At 34.8% G+C, this 20,283-nt stretch overlaps 1 protein-coding gene across 1 annotated transcript in view; it reads right to left on the bottom strand.

Moving 5' to 3' along the window:
• Positions 1 to 573: 573 nt before the first annotated feature.
• The window catches only part of LOC138709997 (uncharacterized), a 142,059-nt gene continuing 122,349 nt past the window's right edge, over positions 574 to 20,283 (bottom strand). Inside the window, exon 3 of the mRNA XM_069840675.1 lies at positions 574 to 939. Coding sequence (XP_069696776.1) covers positions 574 to 939 — 366 coding nt within the window. The remainder of the gene's footprint in view (positions 940 to 20,283) is intronic.

The raw sequence follows: 20,283 nt of genomic DNA, 5'->3' as shown, positions 1-20,283 counted from the left end.
GTTATGGTGTTTGATACTGCTAAACATAATAAAGCTTTATAAAACGACAATTTTCGTTTAGTAATACAGTTAATTGAACATTTATGAATGTACCTATCATATCCATTAATAATTAATGGTTGTTATAAACATAATATAATTATAGGTTATGTTATTTGATACTGCTGAACACGATAGAGCCTTATAAAATATAAGAATGTTTGTGTTTTAAGGCAAGAAATTGAAAGAAATATATATAAATGTACCTAACATATCTATTAAAATTAATAATAATGGATATTTTATTTGCACAATCTGTCACTCGTATATTTCAAACAGAAAAGAAATAACTGAACTTGGATCGTCTAACTTAATCGGAGAAATTTCTTCAGTCAAAGTTGACTTTAGTTTGAGACAAATTAATCTCAGATTAGACTTTATACAACACAAAATTCCAAGTTCAGCTGAAACAAGGATCAATTTAACCTCTGATCTAAGATTAAATGGTTTATACAATCGGGCCTTAAGCTGTTTTCGTTAACGTGATAGAGGTGTAGCAAACTGTTTCATCTAAGAGCCCCAGTAGCAGCTTGGTCATCGAGCTCTGAAGCGGAATAATCGTGCGTTGTGATGTATCAATCGTGTGGAAGAAATCGAAAGCCTTCCAGGCGAACGTCTTAAGCAGGGGACGGACTTGATGAAACACGTGACAATTACGAACTGCACTCCTTCGTGCAGACGCCTCGTTACCGGGAGCTGTGTGGTTAATAAAAGAGGCGGCGATGTCTTCGACGGGCCCATCAAAATATACGACCCTCGCATCCGGCAGCGTATAAAAGTCTTTACAGCCGAAGCTGCAATATTCATCCCTGCATGACGTCTACACACCCAACTCACCTGGATCGGGACCCCTGCGTCTGTCGGCACACCCGCAACACACGGTTGGTCCTCTGCCTCCACCTGCACAACGAAACGAATTTAAATATTATGACAACGGAATGGTTACTCAAAGCGAAGTAATGAGTTACGACATAAACACAATAGTAGTTAGTATCAACCTAATTGAAAGTAACAAATACGTTACCATGGCAATACAAGATTGTGTCCACTAGACACCAGGCAACACAATAGAAACATAGTGGTTGTGTAACCAAGATTTCAGTTGAAAAGGGATTTGTCATGGCAACTGAGAAGAAATGACAATCAGAATCCAATTACAATGGGTCACCACACCAGCACAGCAGTTCTATCAACCACAGTTGAGGTGACAATGAGTTACCAGGACATCACGATGGTTTGTATCAACCAAGTTCAGGTGACAATGAGTTACTAAAGCATCACGATGGTTTGTATCAACCAAGTTCAGGTGACAATGAGTTACCAGGACATCACGATGGTTTGTATCAACCAAGTTCAGGTGACAATGAGTTACCAGGACATCACGATGGTTTGTATCAACCAAGTTCAGGTGACAAAGAGTTACCAGGACATCACGATGGTTTGTATCAACCAAGTTCAGGTGACAATGAGTTACTAAAGCATCACGATGGTTTGTATCAACCAAGTTCAGGTGACAATGAGTTACTAAAGCATCACGATGGTTTGTATCAACCAAGTTCAGGTGACAATGCGTTACTAAAGCATCACGATGGTTTGTATCAACCAAGTTCAGGTGACAATGAGTTACTAAAGCATCACGATGGTTTGTATCAACCAAGTTCAGGTGACAATGAGTTACTAAAGCATCACGATGGTTTGTATCAACCAAGTTCAGGTGACAATGAGTTACTAAAGCATCACGATGGTTTGTATCAACCAAGTTCAGGTGACAATGCGTTACTAAAGCATCACGATGGTTTGTATCAACCAAGTTCAGGTGACAATGAGTTACTAAAGCATCACGATAGTTTGTATCAACCAAGTTCAGGTGACAATGAGTTACTAAAGCATCACGATGGTTTGTATCAACCAAGTTCAGGTGACAATGAGTTACTAAAGCATCACGATGGTTTGTATCAACCAAGTTCAGGTGACAATGAGTTACTAAAGCATCACGATGGTTTGTATCAACCAAGTTCAGGTGACAATGAATTACTAAAGCATCACGATGGTTTGTATCAACCAAGTTCAGGTGACAATGAGTTACTAAAGCATCACGATGGTTTGTATCAACCAAGTTCAGGTGACAATGAGTTACTAAAGCATCACGATGGTTTGTATCAACCAAGTTCAGGTGACAATGAGTTACTAAGGGATCACAATGGTTTGTATCAACCAAGTTCAGCTGACAATGAGTTACTAAAGCATCACGATGGTTTGTATCAACTAAGTTCAGGTGACAATGAGTTACTAAGGCATCACAATGGTTTGTATCGACCAAGTTCAGGTGACAATGAGTTACTAAAGCATCACGATGGTTTGTATCAACCAAGTTCAGGTGACAATGAGTTACTAAAGCATCACGATGGTTTGTATCAACCAAGTTCAGGTGACAATGAGTTACTAAAGCATCACGATGGTTTGTATCAACCAAGTTCAGGTGACAATGAGTTACTAAAGCATCACGATGGTTTGTATCAACCAACTTCAGGTGACAATGAGTTACTAAAGCATCACGATGGTTTGTATCAACCAAGTTCAGGTGACAATGAGTTACTTGGACATCACAGTGGTTGTGAGAACTAAGTTCGGGTAACAATGGATTATCATTTTAACTGATTTAGTAACGTCAACTACAGAGCAGGTGACAACCTGATATCTTCAATTTGTTGTGGCACATATGCAGGTTGACTTCAGAGAATTCACGACAGTGACCTTTGGTATATCTAAGTACAGTGCACTATAAAAGCGAAATAAAACGCAAACATAAAAAGCTTCAGTCTGTACTTCCGTAAGAGATAAAAACAATGGCTGTTATCACAACAGAGACCTCAGTCCAGCAGTGCGAGTAATGCAGGCAAAACTCTAGGATTTGAGCAGGGGCCGTCGTGTTCAACTGCCGGCTAATTATGCAATAAAGCACAAAGAACAATAAATTGTTGAGTCAGATTCCTACATCGCAATCAAACCGAGGAAGCTTAAGAGTAGTGGGGAGGAAACTAGAAGGCAAAGAATGCAATAGACAAAGAATCATAGCAGGATACACGAAAACGAGGAGCTAATATGGGAGAAATAAATACAAAGCGGAAAAGAAAGAAAAACAGAAAAGGCAAGGAAATAAGAAAACGAGATATAAAAGAAGTAAAACAGTGTGAAATAAAAATCTGGAAGCAAAATACTAGTAAAAAAAAAAGAAAATATACGGAAGAAAAAAAAACAGAGAAGAAAAATGAGAAAATAAGATTTAAGATGCAAACAAATAAAGAGCGAATGCAAGAAAAAGAAGAAAACAAAGATAAAGAACATGAAAAACAAAAGCGGGAAAGTAAAATAAAAGAGAAAAAGAGATAATCTAGAAGCAAAAGAAATGATAAAGATAGGAAAAATGAAAATGAAAATATAAAGAGCGCAAAAGAAAAACAAAGAAGGGAAGATATAAAATCCGGAAAGGAAGGGAGGAAGGAAGAAAAATGAATAAAAACAAAAAGCGGGAAAAATATACAACAGGAGAGAAAAAATCTGTTAGAAAAATAAAAAAAGAAAAAGATAAAAGGCGAAAGAAGAAAAAAGTGGCAAAGAAAATAAGAAAAAACGAAAATGGGAAAGCAAGAATAAGAAAATAAAATAAAAATGAAAAAATAATTCGCGAGAACCAAAACAAAAGATTAACAAATACAAATCTGGTTAAGAAAGAGAAAGAAACCAGAATGACAAAGAAATGGAAAAGGAAAAGGAAAAAAGGCGGAAGACAAAAGAGAAATGAACGAAATAAAATCTGTAAAGAAAGTAAAAGAAAAAACGAAAACAAAAAATGAAAGGAGAGAAAGAAAAATAATGACATGGTAAAGTAGAAAAGGAAGTGTAAAGAAATGAAAAAAGAAAATAAAAAATAAGCAGGAAAGAAAAATAAAAGAGGATAAGAAATTAAAAAGTGGAAAAAAATGCAGAAAAACTAACAGGAAAAGAAGAGTACGGAATAGAGTAGAAAGAAAAAATGTGAAAAAATTAAATATGGAAAAGAAAAATAAAAGTGGGGAGAAATAAATAAAAAAGTGAAAAAGTGCAGAAAAGAAATAAGAAAAGAATATCACGAAAATGAGTAGAAACGGCAAAATAGGAAAAAAATAGAAAACGGGAAAGAAAATAGAAGAGAGAAAGAAATAAAAAGATGAAAAAAATATACAGAAAAGAGCAAGAAAAGGATAGAGCGGAAAACAGTACAAATAAAATGGAAAACAATGAAAAAGGAAGAAAAAATGAAAGATGAGAGTAAGAAATAAAAAAATTGGAAAGAAAAAATGCAGCAAAGAAAGAACAAGAAAGGCATAGCGTAGAAAGCAGTAGAAAGAAGAAAATAGGCACACAAAAAGCGGAAAAGAAAAATTTCACAGAAAGAAATGAGAGAGATAAAAAGAAATTGCAGAAAAGAAAGAACAAGAAAAGAATAGCAGGAAAAGAAAAAGAACATGAAAAAATAAAATGCGAGAACGAAACATAAAAGAAGAGAGCAAGAAACTGAAAAGTGGAAAAAAAGAAAATGCAGAAAAAGAACAAGAAAAGAATACGACACAAAAGAGTAGAAAGAAGAAAAGACACGGAAGGAAAATTAAAAAATGATAACGAAAAACTAAAATCAGACAATGCCAGAAACAAAAGAAAGCAAATAATGGATGAAAGGTAAGACAGAAATAACTTGGAAAAAATAGAAAAAAAAAACGAAATGGGGAAAAAGTTAACAGCTGTAAAGAAAAAGAGAAGAGGAGGGGAGATGAGGAGAAGAGAGGGGATAGGAGAGCAGACGAAAGGGGAAGTGGAGAGGTGGGAGGGTGAGAGGACAGGAGAAGGGTGGGGAGGAGAAGTGAGGGGAGGGGAGAGAGAAATACATAAAAAATTGGAAAGAAAGAAAATGCTGGAACTTAAGAAAAAATAGAATAGCGGGGGAAAAGAGTACAAAGAAGAGAATGAGAAGAAATAAAAAGCGGGAAATAAAAATAAAAGAAGAATGAAATAAATAAAATAACTAGAAAGAGACATAATGCACAAAAGAATAAGAAAAGACTGGAAAGGAAAACAGAAAAGACGAAAACGTGAAGAAATATAAAGCGGGAAAGAAAAATAAAAGAACACAGTAAATAGAGAACTCGAAACAAAGAAAACGCAGGAAAAAAAACAAGAATAAGTATCACGGAAAAGAATAACAAGAAAAAAATACTCAGAAGGAAAAGAAAAAAGCATAGAGAAGAAAAAAGAAAAAAAAAAAAGCAACGAGAAAAACAAAAGGAAGGAGAAACAGAAACGAAAAGAAAAATGGGTGAAAAGGAAGAGCGGAAGAAAAATTGGAAAATAAACAAAATAAGGCAGAAAGTAAGAGAAAAGAAAGAAAGAAAGAAAGAAAGAAAGAAAGAAATAACTTGAATGAGTTCTTCCTACCGTGCATTTCTCGACTGCAAATTACGTGAATGCACAAGGTGTACTTTAACCGAGTGTAGTTGGCAGATCGCACCGCAGTGCGCTAATGTAAGCCATTTGCGGCGGAAGTAAAAACACTAATCGTGATTACGCGCCGTAATCGCTTCTAACTTCCCTCACTCTGCATTAGTCACGGGGCCGGCCGGCCGGCAATCCTGTGAGGATCGGCACAGCGGCAGCTAGCCTCCGCTACGTGTTCTAGGGGGCTACGCAGAACCTCAAACTATCACTGAAGTACCTTCGGTCTGAAACCTTCCTACACCCAAGTGCGACAAGCCGCTAATAGGTTTGCAGCTTTCATTCAGGGTGGCACGTTCAAAGGAACGGTTTTAAATTCTGAATAATTATTTCTGTGGCAGGAGGAAAAAAATGACACTCTGGAGGAAATTAAACGCAGAATAAATATGGGAAATGCCTGTTATTATTCGGTTGAGAAGCTTTTATCATCCAGTCTGCTGTCAAAAAATCTGAAAGTTAGAATTTATAAAACAGTTATATTACCGGTTGTTCTGTATGGTTGTGAAACTTGGACTCTCACTCTGAGAGAGGAACATAGGTTAAGGGTGTTTGAGAATGAGGTGCTTAGGAAAATATTTGGGGCTAAGCGGGATGAAGTTACAGGAGAATGGAGAAAGTTACACAACACAGAACTGCACGCATTGTATTCTTCACCTGACATAATTAGGAACATTAAATCCAGACGTTTGACATGGGCAGGGCATGTAGCACGTATGGGCGAATCCAGAAATGCATATAGAGTGTTAGTTGGGAGACCGGAGGGAAAAAGACCTTTAGGGAGGCCGAGACGTAGATGGGAGGATAATATTAAAATGGATTTGAGGGAGGTGGGATATGATGATAGTGACTGGATTAATCTTGCACAGGATAGGGACCGATGGCGGGCTTATGTGAGGGCGGCAATGAAACTTCGGGTTCCTTAAATGCCATTTGTAAGTAAGTAAGTAATCTCACTAGAGGTTTTGATTTATCTAGAGAAAATCAAAACTCGAGTGGGATTTAATTGACTATTACACGATTAGAAGAAAGTATATAAAGATTAGAAGTAACGAAGTACTCCAATACAATAAAATATTAATTGACTTACGAAAATACTGAACTGTCTTCAAATGTATTATTGTACCATTGTATTCAGCTAGATGGCAATAGTGTGTTATGATTATCTGTTTTCTTGTTACCAGTTGTGCCAACTATAGAATCTTCATTGAACTCTGTGGAGGTTACTAGTCAAGAAGGCTTTGTTGATTCAGTTTCATTTTTATTAAAACAGTTGCATTTCACTTCACTCATCCGGATCCGGATCCCAGTATTAAACAGTATCTGATACGTGACTATCCATAATATCATACAACAGAAGCTATAACATAACCTAAATATAATGGACAAGTGTTTGAAAAGTTATAATTAGGAATGATGAAATAAGAAAAGTTTTAATTAAGGATTATGAAATAAAAAATAAACATGAATAATTTTAAATGAAACAATTATTGAAAGTACAATTTTCAAATTTGAATGTTTTAGTGGTTCGTGGTTCAGTTGATGTTATATTGGACGTGTGCGTAAATGGAGTGGAACTCGTTGATGTACATAGTACATTCCTCAACTTATTCAGGATTTCCAAATGGTGCTGTTCATTTATTTGTAAATAGGGATTCAGGGAAGCTGCATAGCTATGACCAGTGATCTTTATTAATTCTTGTTCTTGACTGCCAATGTGAGTCATATTTAAAACTGCTGTGCATTGACTGGGGTGGTTTATAATTTTCGGTTTTTTTTTTTTTTTTGACGTCCAGACCAGCGCAGTTTGAAATGTTGGCAAACAAAGAAACAAATGCTAGTGACGCGATAAAATTAAACAAATGCTAGGAACGCGATAAAATTAAACAAATGCTAGGAACGCGATAAAATTAAACAAATGCTAGGAACGCGATAAAATTAAACAAATGCTAGGGACGCGATAAAATTAAACAAATGCTAAGGACGCGATAAAATTAAACAAATGCTAGGAACACGATAAAATTAAACAAATGCTAGGGACGCGATAAAATTAAACAAATGCTAGGAACGCGATAAAATTAAACAAATGCTAGGAACGCGATAAAATTAAACAAATGCTAGGAACGCGATAAAATTAAACAAATGCTAGGGACGCGATAAAATTAAACAAATGCTAGGAACGCGATAAAATTAAACAAATGCTAGGGACGCGATAAAATCGTACGATAAGCAGCCATAATTGGTTGAAAGACATCCTTTCGCACCGTTTTAGTGATCAAAAGTATTATGACGTAGTAAAAGAGTAATAGCCCGGTTAAAATTATATTTCTATTATATTCACAATAAAGTTGTATGATAAAACAGTCAAAATGGTATGTACTCGTAAGCAAGTCTGCATACTTAACATATTTTGTGATATTTCCCAAATTTTAAAAAATTTTAAACCATGAAAACTTGTACCTTTATATTTATTTATGTACATTAGGTTGAGACTTTAATTTTTGACATCAAGGGCATATACGTATACATAAATAAGAGATTATTATATTGTAATTAAATCATGTTATCTGGTGATGTCATTTAGTACGACGAAAACGTTATTACCCAAGAATAAGTGTGTAATATAAAGGTTCACACCTTATATATGAAATGTTAAGTCACTGACGGAAAAGATGTAAAATCATTCATTGTATTTAAGAACTGAGCTTCTACACGTGATTTTGTGCAAACATGTCAAGGAATTTTCCTGGAACCTTTCCATATACGCCTTATGATCAGTCTTCTTCTCTGCCTTTCAAGTGATGCATTTAGTATAGACTCCAGGCGTTTCTCTGGTTCTCCATCACTCTTCCGTTTCCTATTTCATTGTATTCAGGACAGTCTGAATTTTTTTGAAGATTACTCTTTTGCACTTCCTGGAAAGTTTACTTAAAAGGACATACGGGCTTTTTACAATAGTTCAAGATTTAATTAAGGACATTAAATATTAATAACTAAGGCGGGAAACATTAACCTCGGACTCGGGGGGAGGGGGGAAGTCAAAATACCAAGATTCCAACCCAGAACATTCTGGCCTACATGTTGTTAACCGATAAGCTATTCCCACAAGCTGCAAGAGATAGGCTACGTAGTTAACACATCACAAAACCCTTTTAAAAATTCATTTATGTTCGACCATGCCGATATGTAGTAATTATACACCTGGTAGTAGTCCTTTAATGGACCTCATTAAAGTACACCTATTCATTAAAGTTCAGGTGTTCCACCAATCAGAATACACCATTGTAGCAATATGAAAGCACAAGTATCGATTATTCTCGGATATGCAATCGAAAGACAACTAGCGAAACGTCACGGAGGCTGGAAATCCAATACTGTCGCAGAAGGTTATGTTCCGTTACTATAATAATTAGCGTTAATTGTAAATAATATTCAAATAAATTCAATTTGTCATCTCGTTTTTCAATGTCTAAATCAGTTTCAAGGGTATATCAAGATTAATGTTTATTTTACTCTCTAGATTATATCAAGGTCAATGACATTTGTTCCTTGGAAAAAATCAATACTTTCGCGTCTGCGCACATCTCACAATTTACGAGATATTTTACAAGGTCAGTTCCGCTCCCCAGTCAGATAAGAATAACATGAACACTTATGAATAATTTCCAAGTTAGAAATATGGTCGAGTACAAAAAGTCGTATGAAACTTGCCTATAATGGTAATTAAGACGCTCGTATGAAAATTATGAAACGAGCTTGCGCTCGTTTCATAAACATACTCGCGTCTTAATTACTATCATTATAGGCTCGTTGCATAATGTACTATTTTGGGCAAACTCACTCCCCTGATATCTATTACATAGATAAATTCAAAAATACGCTTTAAAAATTATAATTTGGTATGGGTTTCGTCAAACAATTGTTTTCGTAACGTAATCTTCCCTTGTGAGTCTGAAAACATACCAGTTTATACACACGAGAATTTAATAACAGTATCCATAGCAACAGCAAACTCAATAGCCGAACAACAGGTGGTGTCAGTAGGGCACTCCATTCCTGAAAAACACTTCAATTTCTCACTCCAAATTCATCGCACGGAACTGATCTGCACCAGTACAGCTTCATGCCCATACCAAGTATGGAAAACAAATTGATACCAAAAGACTCTTGTGTATAAAACAATGATCGTATCGATATAGAGGCGAATCGCAATACAAACACTCTAAAACTAAATAAAAACAAGTGAGAATTTGTGAATTCTCCACTCAGCTAACCAGCGACCTATATCCTGGTAGACCATAAAAGAAATCAAAAGCATTAGTGAAGGACTGTTTTCAGAACATGGGAGTGGTGATAGGCCTGGTTCATAAGATTTGCTGATGATATGGCGTTGATAGCAGGAGAGGAAACGATACCAAAGGATGTGCTACTGGAGCTAAATGACAGCAGTGAGCAGTATGGGTTGAAAATAAATGCAAACAAGACGAAGACCACGGTCATCGGAAGAAAAATAAAGGTAAACGTGCGAATTCTAAATGAGGCAGTAGAGCAAGTGGACAGCTTCAAATACTTGGGGTGTACTATAAGCAGTAACATGAGCTGCTGCCAGGAAGTCAAAAAGGAGGATAGCAACGGCAAAAAAAAAGCTGTTAATAAACAAAAGAAAGCATCTTCTGCGGATCTTTGCAAAAACCAGTGAAATGCTTTGTGTGGAGAGTGGTATTGTATAGGGCAGAAACATGGACATTACGACGAAAAGCTAATAGAAGTATTTGAAATGTGGGTATGGAGAAGAATGGAACGTGTGAAATGGACAGACAGAATAAGAAACGAAACTGTTGGGAAGAGTGGGTGAAGAAAGTATAATGCTGAAACTGATCAGGAAGAGAAAAAGGAATTGGCTGGATCACTGGCTGAGAAAAAAACTGCCTACTGAAGGATGCACTGGAAGGAACGGTGAACGGGAGAAGAGTTTACGGCAAAAGAAGATATGAACTGCTGACTTCAACACGGATGTTATTCTTCAGCTCTTCAATGGTGTGTGGCCGACTTGATTACTGCTTTGCCTTTCAGCTGTCCCCACAGGAAATAATCACATAGTTAAGTCAGGGGACCTGGGGGGCCAATCAACGTTGTCGTTCCTGGAGATGACGCTGTTGTGGAAAATTTGGCGCACTGCTTCCAACAAAATTCTCGCTGAATGCGATGCAGCCCCGTTTCGCTTGAACCAATGTGGCCTCTTTCTAGGGATTCTAGCAAGTTTTCTACGAAGGATGTGTTTACCATGTTGGCATAGGCCTACCTGATATATTTTACCGTGGACAGAACCATTTCTTGCGATATTAAAATAACGCCTATATTCTCTTCAAGCATCGGCCGCAGTATCACCATTTTTATAAAAAGATTTAACAACTACTGCTAGTTAAGATCCATTCCAACGATATTGACTATAGAAGTTTGCATTTTAGTATTACACATGAATGTTTGATCGTATTTATTTTTATTTATTATTTTTTTAATTAATTTAAAGTGCATTTTAACAATTTTAATATAGCCTATGTTTTTTCTCCTGGTTATGAAGGTTAACTGTGCAAACTTTGGCACATATCTGTCAAAGCGTGTAGATTTGTATAGAGAACATATACATACATACATACATACATACATACATACATACATACATACATACATACATACATACATACATGCATGCATTCATACATACATACCCACATTCACTTTTATAAATATATATATAAAAATTATTATTATTATTATTATGATTATGATTATTATTATTATTATTATTATTATTATTATTATTATTATTATTATTATTATTATTATTATTATTATTCAAATGTAGGAAACAAAACGGATGCAGGTAAATTCTCATTTTTAAATAGAACTATAAATGATTGGAATGACCTACCTGCAGCGGTCTTTGAGGGTTGTCCTTCCTTAAGAATATTCAAGAATAACTTAAAAAGTTGTGTATAAAGTGTAAATTAAAATTGAGGTGACATTTAACATTTAATTTTTTAAGGTGACATGTATTTATCTAGCCTGACGAGTTTACTCCCTTGGTTTGAATTGTAAATTATTTAAAAATAGCGTGTGAGAGGGCCTTAGACTAGAAATGTTTAGTTTAAATGTAGTTATGTTTATAAGTATGCATAAGGGTGTAATTATTTGACTTATTTGAACTGTTGTATCAGTGAAGCGAGGTGAGTCAATGAAGTTATGGTTTTACAGTGCAGTGAACAGTTCCGATCAGTGATAATTTATAGCGTCAATGAAATGTGTTCTATAGTGTCAGTGAAATGTGTTCTATAGTGTCAGTGAAATGTGTTCTATAGTGTCAGTGAAATGTGTTCTATAGTGTCAGTGAAATGTTTCCTAAAGTGTCAGTGAAATGTGTCATAGTGCCACTACAGTGAGTGAGATGAGAGTAAAGTGAAAGACTATTGAAACTTATGTAGGGCCTATACATATGTAAGTAGTATTGTAAAATTAGGTTCACTTATTAATTAGGTTATTTTATGTATTATTATTAATTGTAATTATTGTGTTAAATTGTATTGTGTATTCTTATTGCATCGTGTATATAATTGTATTGTGTATATAATTGTATTGTGTATTGTAATTTTATTTTGTATTGTTTATATTGTGTATACAGTTATATTACCGGTTGTTCTGTATGGTTGTGAAACTTGGACTCTCACTCTGAGAGAGGAACATAGGTTAAGGGTGTTTGAGAATAAGGTGCTTAGGAAAATATTTGGGGCTAAGCGGGATGAAGTTACAGGAGAATGGAGAAAGTTACACAACGCAGAACTGCACGCATTGTATTCTTCACCTAACATAATTAGGAACATTAAATCCAGACGTTTGAGATGGGCAGGGCATGTAGCACGTATGGGCGAATCCAGAAATGCATATAGAGTGTTAGTTGGGAGACCGGAGGGAAAAAGACCTTTAGGGAGGCCGAGACGTAGATGGGAGGATAATATTAAAATGGATTTCAGGTAGGTGGGATATGATGATAGAGACTGGATTAATCTTGCTCAGGATAGGGACCGATGGCGGGCTTATGTGAGGGCGGCAATGAACCTTCGGGTTCCTTAAAAGCCATTTGTAAGTAAGTAAGTATATTGTGTATATCACTGCCACCGGGTGCTTGCCCACTTGCAGTGTAAATAAATACATACATTATTATTATTATTATTATTATTATTATTATTATTATTATTATTATTATTATTATTTCAGTAGGTACCATTGTGATTTTTTCCTCTTTGGTGATAACTGATATTAGTTGGCAACACTGAAGAGACGGCCACATTAGACTTTTAGGAACTACACTTACGTGATCCTCACTATAGAAGAAGCTGTCCCTAATGTTATAACAAGCTCGTATTTTCACAGTCTTGAGACCCACCTCTGTCGAGGCATGGTTGTTCTCACGGAATTATAAAATATATCGTTCAGGCGACATGACATATTTACGGAATGTCTCTAGAAATGATTTAGGACTTATTCACAGGACACGTTCACCTGAAACTCTTCTTTCTTCATGTAAAAGAAAAACTAGGTTGAGTAAACGATACCAAGTACATACATGCACATGACATTTCATGCTGCAACTAACAGAACTAAGTTCATTCAAATGAACTTTATTCGCAATCCCACTGCAGGTGAAAGAAGTCGGGCCGTGCAGTGGTCTTACTGTTCCTGCTACACTTTCCTACTGAATCAATATGCATCATAAAGGTGATACATATCTTCTCCTTATACCTTTTATAACAAATCAGTTTTTCTATAACATTTCCTAACACTACGACACAAAGTCGAGACATTTCCACCGAACTATGTTAGTGTCACAAAACTTTCCGGAGTGAATCAAATATGTACAGGGCACTGACAAATCAAGAGGGCTTCCTACAGAGCTCCTAAAAATATATATTTTAAAATCTTATATTTTTAATACTACTGCAGGTAAACTACCAAAATACAGGGTGTATCACGAGGTTTTCCCCCGGTTTATGGAGGTGATTCCTGATGTTATTTGGAACAAAAAATGTAAATACAGTAATGGGGTGGCATTCATAATTAAGGAGTTATGGAAATTTGAAAAAAAGCAGAAAAAAAAAATTTTATTTCAGGATATAACTGACAAAAATAGAAATCATACTTAGAATACAAACAAGTGCTTCATTTTGTATCAGTCCCTTGCATGTAGAGTGGATTTAAAGCAAATTTTCAAAATTTCCTCCCTGCATCCGAAGGCAAAGATTCGCACGGGTGTGAACCGCGCGTGTAGCATTTCGTAACTTCACATGTTCCTTCCTTATTGTCGCTGAGGTATCGAGAATGCGTTGAATCAACTCTTCTCGTGTTTGTATCCTAATCTGGTACTCGATGTCTTTCATCCACCCCCAGATGCAGTAATCTAGGGTGTTAAATCTGGGGATCTGGCAGGCAAACGGTTGTCATGATCATGTGGTTCTAAATGCTGCACTTTTTGCACATGAAAAGCATACAGTCCGTTCTCATTAAGAATTCTCCATACCTTGGAATGTGAAACGTTAAATCCTCCCCCATACATCGACAGTCCTGCGCTAACATGTCTAGCGCTACATACACCATGGCGTGTTTCGAAATCTGTTGTAACCCCTTAATTATGAATGTCACCCCATTACTGTATTTACATTTATGTTCCAAATAACACCAAGAATCACCTCCATAAACCGGGGGAAAACCTCGTTATACACCCTGTATAAAGCAATTTATGAGTAATTTAATGTATATAGAAGGGATGATAGTAACAGGAAGACGAATAAAGTGTATAAAATTTGCTGTCCACACCTGTGGAGTAACGGTTAGCGCGCTGGCCGCGAAAACAGGTGGCCCGGGTTCAATTCCCGGTTGGGGAAAATTACCTGATTAGGTTTTTTCCGGGGCCTTCCCTCAACCCAATACGAGCAAATGCTAAGTAATTTTCGATGCTAGACCCCGGACTCATTTCACCGGCATTATCACCTTCATCTCATTCAGACGCTAAATAACCTAAGCTGTTAATAAAGCGTTGTAAAATAACTTACTAAAATAAAAAAAATAAGACTTGCTGATGATATGGCGTGGTTAGCAGAAAGGGAACGATACTAAAGGATATGCTACTGGAGCTAAATGACAGCTGTGAGCAGTATGGAATGAAGATAAATGTAAATAAAATGAAGAGCATGGTTATCGGAAGAAAAATAAAAGTGAACGCGAGAATTCTAAATGAGGCAGTAGAGCAAGTGGACAGCTTCAAATACTTGGGGTGTACTACAAGCAGTAACATGAGCTGCTGCCAGGAAGTCAAAAGGAGGATAACAATGGCCAAGGAAGCTTTTAATAGAGAAAAGGAGCATCTTCTGCGGACCTCTGGGAAAAGAACTAAGGAAGAGACTAGTGAAGTGCTTTGTATGGAGTGCGACATTGTATGGGGTAGAAACATGGACATCACGACGAAGTGAAGAGAAACGACTAGAAGCATTTGAAATATGGATATGGAGAAGAATAAGAAATGAAGATGTGCTAGAAAGAGGAGTCAAGAAAGAATAATGCTGAAACTGATCAGGAAGAGAAAAGGGAATTGACTGGGCCACTATTCGTGTGAGGAAAATACATGTTCAGGACAAAACTATAGTCCTAAAAACTTCTAATTTGTGTGTAAGGTGCTGACAAACGTGCATGAAAGGTGCTGAGGACATAATTAGAGCTTTCATCTATGGAAAACGGAGGACTACATATTTTCGACATAATTATCAAGACATTTATTCATTTATTTATTCAATTTATTCATTTATTCAATTTATCAATTTATCAATTTATTCAATTTATCAATTTATTCAATTTATTCATTTATTCAATTTATTAATTTATTCAATTTATTCATTTATTCAATTTATTCATTTATTCAATTTATTCATTTATTCAATTTATTCATTTATTCAATTTATTCATTTATTCAATTTATTCATTTATTCAATTTATTCATTTATTCAATTTATTCATTTATTCAATTTATTCATTTATTCAATTTATTCAATTTACTCATTTATTCAATTTACTCATTTATTCAATTAATTCATTTATTCAATTTATTCATTTATTCATTTATTCCTTTATTCAATTTATTCATTCATTCATTCATTTATTCATTCAATTCAATTCATTTCAATTCAATTCATTCATTTAAATTCATTCATTCATTTTATTTATTTATTCAATTATATTTGCTTATTCAATTTTATTCGTTTATTCAATTTTATTCGTTTATTCAATTCATTCGTTTATTCAATTTATTCATTTATTCAATGTATTCATTTATTTAATTTATTAATTTATTCAATTTATTAATTTATTCGATTTATTAATTTATTCAATTTATTCATTTATTCAATTTATTAATTTATTCAATTTATTCAATTTATTCATTTATTCAAATTATTAATTTATTCAATTTATTCATTTATTCAATTTAATAATTTATTCAATTTATTAATTTATTCAATTTATTCATTTATTCAATTTATTAATTTATTCAATTTATTCATTTATTCAATTTATTCATTTATTCAATTTATTAATTATTCAATTTATTCATTTATTCAATTCATTCATTTATTCATTCAATTCATTCATTTATTCATTCAATTCAATTCATTCATTTAAATTCATTCATTCATTTTATTTATTTATTCAATTTTATTTGCTTATTCAATTTTATTTGTTTATTCAATTTTATTCGTTTATTCAAATTTATTCGTTTATTCAATTCATTCGTTCATTCAATTCAATTCATTCATTCAATTAATTAATTCATTCATTCATTCAACTTAATTCATTCATTCATTTATTCATATTCATTCAATTGAATTTTATTTATTCATTTATTTATTTATTTATTCATTTATTTATTTATTTAACCTGGTAGAGATAAGGCCATCAGGCCTTCTCTTCCCCTCTACCAGGGGATTACAACTACAATATTAAGAATACACTTCCATATGAATTCTGTGTATAATGTGTTACCAGTGTTCATGTCTTAAGCGTTGTATGTGATTCCAGGCTTAATTTTTAGAATTTACGAAGGCAGTTTCTCTCTCTCCCATATTTCAACCTTATTTTCTGGAAGTACAATTATGAGACGTGAGAAGTTTCTAAAACATAACACCCGATTCCTTGATATAATCATGTTATCACTTTGCACACGTAAGGAAAAATGATATTTCTACAAGGAATCGCCTCAAATCTCATTTTCAACTTCGTTGTTTTCAAATTAGAGGCTATGGAAAAAGACTGTCCCATATTAACAACTTCTCTATATTATTCCTATATGGGAAGACACGTAAACATTGAATCTTAACACACACAAAAAAACCGTACATTATACTAACGAAGAGAAGAGCTTTGACAGAGACGAACGGAAGACCTAAAAGCATTTACTCGCCATCAGAAAATTAAAAGGCGTATCTGTGAAAGTCTTGAAATAGATTTCCCTTCCAGCATTAAAATATTCGCTTTATATCTTTTTTACAACAAGAAGGTAAAAACATTCCATTTACCTGTCATGGACGAAGAATGACAGCCGCTATGACCCAGTGCTGCCAACATTACAACGCCCCTTCTGAATTTTATATGAGGATTATCTAATGCATCACATTTATTTCACTCGTATTTTATTTTGATGTTTTGTTACAATACAAACATTAGGATCACAACGTTATTCCGTATGTTAACTCAGTCTTTACAAAGAGTCTTCTGTCACCTCGCAAACAAGGGCATGTGTGTACACACGGTGCAACTGAGAACTCTAAGACACGAACTAGTTTTGCGTAGCTGAAACAAGGAAGTCACCATGTTCTACGAACAATGCTCCACGAATTTAATGTTCTGAGTTTTGTTTCCAAATGTGCAATAAATGGAGCAACACGGTTTATGCGTTTATTGTTAATTATGACCATGCTTACTCACTTACTTACTTACAAAAGAAGAGTCCACTGCAAGAATGATGGATGTCATTTGGAATACATTTTTCAGAAGAAGCAAATTGAATATTCCCAAGAAACTAGTTCGATTAATTAAAATGTATCTTAGTGAAACTTACAGCAGAGTCCGTATAGGTTAGTTTCTGTCTGATGCTTTTCCAATTCACTGTGGGCTAAAGCAAGGAGATGCACTATCACCTTTACTTTTTAACTTTGATCTAGAATATGCCATTAGGAAAGTTCAGGATAACAGAGAGGGTTTGGAATTGAACGGGTTACATCAGCTTCTTGTCTATGCGGATGACGTGAATATGTTAGGAGAAAATCTACAAAAGACAGGGTTGGAAGTAAATCCCGAAAAGACTAAGTATATGATTATGTCTCGTGAACAGAATATTGTACGAAATGGAAATATAAAAATTGGAAATTTATCTTTTGAAGAGGTGGAAAAATTCAAATATCTTGGAGCAACAGTAACAAATATAAATGATACGCGGAAGGAAATTAAACACAGAATGAATATCGGAAATGCCTGTTATTATTCGGTAGAGAAACTTTTATCATCCAGTCTGCTGTCGAAAAATCTGAAAGTTAGAATTTATAAAACAGTTATATTACCAGTTGTTCTGTATTGTTGTGAAACTTGGACTCTCACTTTGAGAGAGGAACAGAGACTACGGGTGTTTGAGAATAAGATTCTTAGGAAAATATTTGGGGCTAAGAGGGATGAAGTTACAGGAGAATGGAGAAAGTTACACAACACAGAACTGCACGCATTGTATTCTTCACCTGACATAATTAGGAACATTAAATCCAGACGTTTGAGATGGGCAGGGCATGTAGCACGTATGGGCGAAACTAGAAATGCATATGGAGTGTTAGTTGGAAGACCGGAGGGAAAAAGACCTTTAGGGAGGCCGAGACGTAGATGGGAAGATAATATTAAAATGGATTTGAGGTAGGTGGGATATGATGATAGACAATGGATTAATTTTGCTCAGGATAGGGACCAATGGCGGGCTTATGTGAGGGCGGCAATGAACCTCCGGGTTCCTTAAAGGCCAGTAAGTAAGTAAGTAAGTAAGTAAGTAAATGTATGTAAGTAAATAAAAGAGTAAATAAGGAAACAAAGTAAATAAGTTAATTAGTAAATGAGTAAATAAATAAATAAGTAAATAAAATGAATACATAATTAAAACAACGAAAATAAGTAACAAAAATGAATAAAAATTTAACAAGAATAAATAAAGAAATGAATAAAAATAAATAAATAAATAAAAATAAACACGTAAATAATTAAATAAATATAAAAATAAGTAAAGAAGTAAAAATAAATAACGAAAATGAATAAAAAATAACAAAAAGCAAATAAAAATGAACACAAATGAATAAATAAGTAAATAAAAAATAATAAATAAATAGGTAAATAATACTGAACAACAAATTTTTACTTTTTGTCTTGCTCTGAAAGAGAAATAGGTGAATATTACTAATATGTGTGCCCTAAATCTGAATTTAAAATCCAAACTGCCCCATCACGTACCATTTTCCGGGGAAAATTAATTGAATTTTTTTTATGACAAACCTTACTTGTTTTTAATTTTTCACTGCTACTGATAAAATTACATCCAGTCTGCTGTCCAAAAATCTGAAAGTTAGAATTTATAAAACAGTTATATTACCGGTTGTTCTGCATGGTTGTGAAACTTGGACTCTCACTCTGAGAGAGGAACATAGGTTCATGGTGTTTGAGAATAAGGTGCTTAAGAAAATATTTGGGGCTAAGCGGGATGAAGTTACAGGAGAATGGAGAAAGTTACACAACACAGAACTGCACGCATTGTATTCTTCACCTGACATAATTAGGAACATTAAATCCAGGCGTTTGAGATGGGCAGGGCATGTAGCACGTATGGGCGAATCCAGAAATGCATATAGAGTGTTAGTTGAGAGACTGGTGGGAAAAAGACCTTTAGGGAGGCCGAGACGTAGATGGGAGGATAATATTAAAATTAATTTGGGATATGATGATAGAGACTGGATTAATCTTGCACAGGATAGGGACCGCTGGCGGGCTTATGTGAGGGCGGCAATGAACCTTCGGGTTCCTTAAAAGCCATTTGTAAGTAAGTAACTGATAAAATTACAACACACTAGGGATTCAAAATTCCTCATAATACTTACAACCTAGTAGCTTATGCCACCTACGAGGGAACAATTTTTAAGTGAAATGCGGCGTGCCAGTGTGATGACAGCACCAGGTCGCGGTGCACGGGGAGCATGCAAATGTGGACATGCCGATATTCGCTCTAATCAAGCAGTGACCGTCAGTAGCCTCGGGATCTTCCTGGCGCAGACATTTGACACCCCCAACTGCCCCAATATCGAGCACGCATTTGTTTCTCCGGTGTCCAGGCTGAGTGACATTGTTTCCACAGTTGTGCGGCTGTCACTGTCACGTTATTCAACTCTTTAACATGGCATGCATTGCCTAGGTTCCGATAATCCTACAAGGCTTCAAAATGGTTATTAGTATATCACTATGTACAGACTGAAGGAAACCTTGAATTTAAGAAAAATCACCAGCAATATCACTGTTATCTAACCACTCACTATTGCAATGTCAAAAAGATTATCTAATGACGCTCCGATTTTATTTATGTATTTATGTATTTATTTATGT

This window comes from Periplaneta americana, chromosome 12 (assembly GCF_040183065.1).
Source record: "Periplaneta americana isolate PAMFEO1 chromosome 12, P.americana_PAMFEO1_priV1, whole genome shotgun sequence".
In the NCBI taxonomy this organism is placed as follows: Eukaryota; Metazoa; Arthropoda; class Insecta; order Blattodea; family Blattidae; genus Periplaneta; species Periplaneta americana.
Note: the sequence above shows the minus strand (reverse complement) of the source record. Positions and strands in the feature narration are given on the sequence as shown.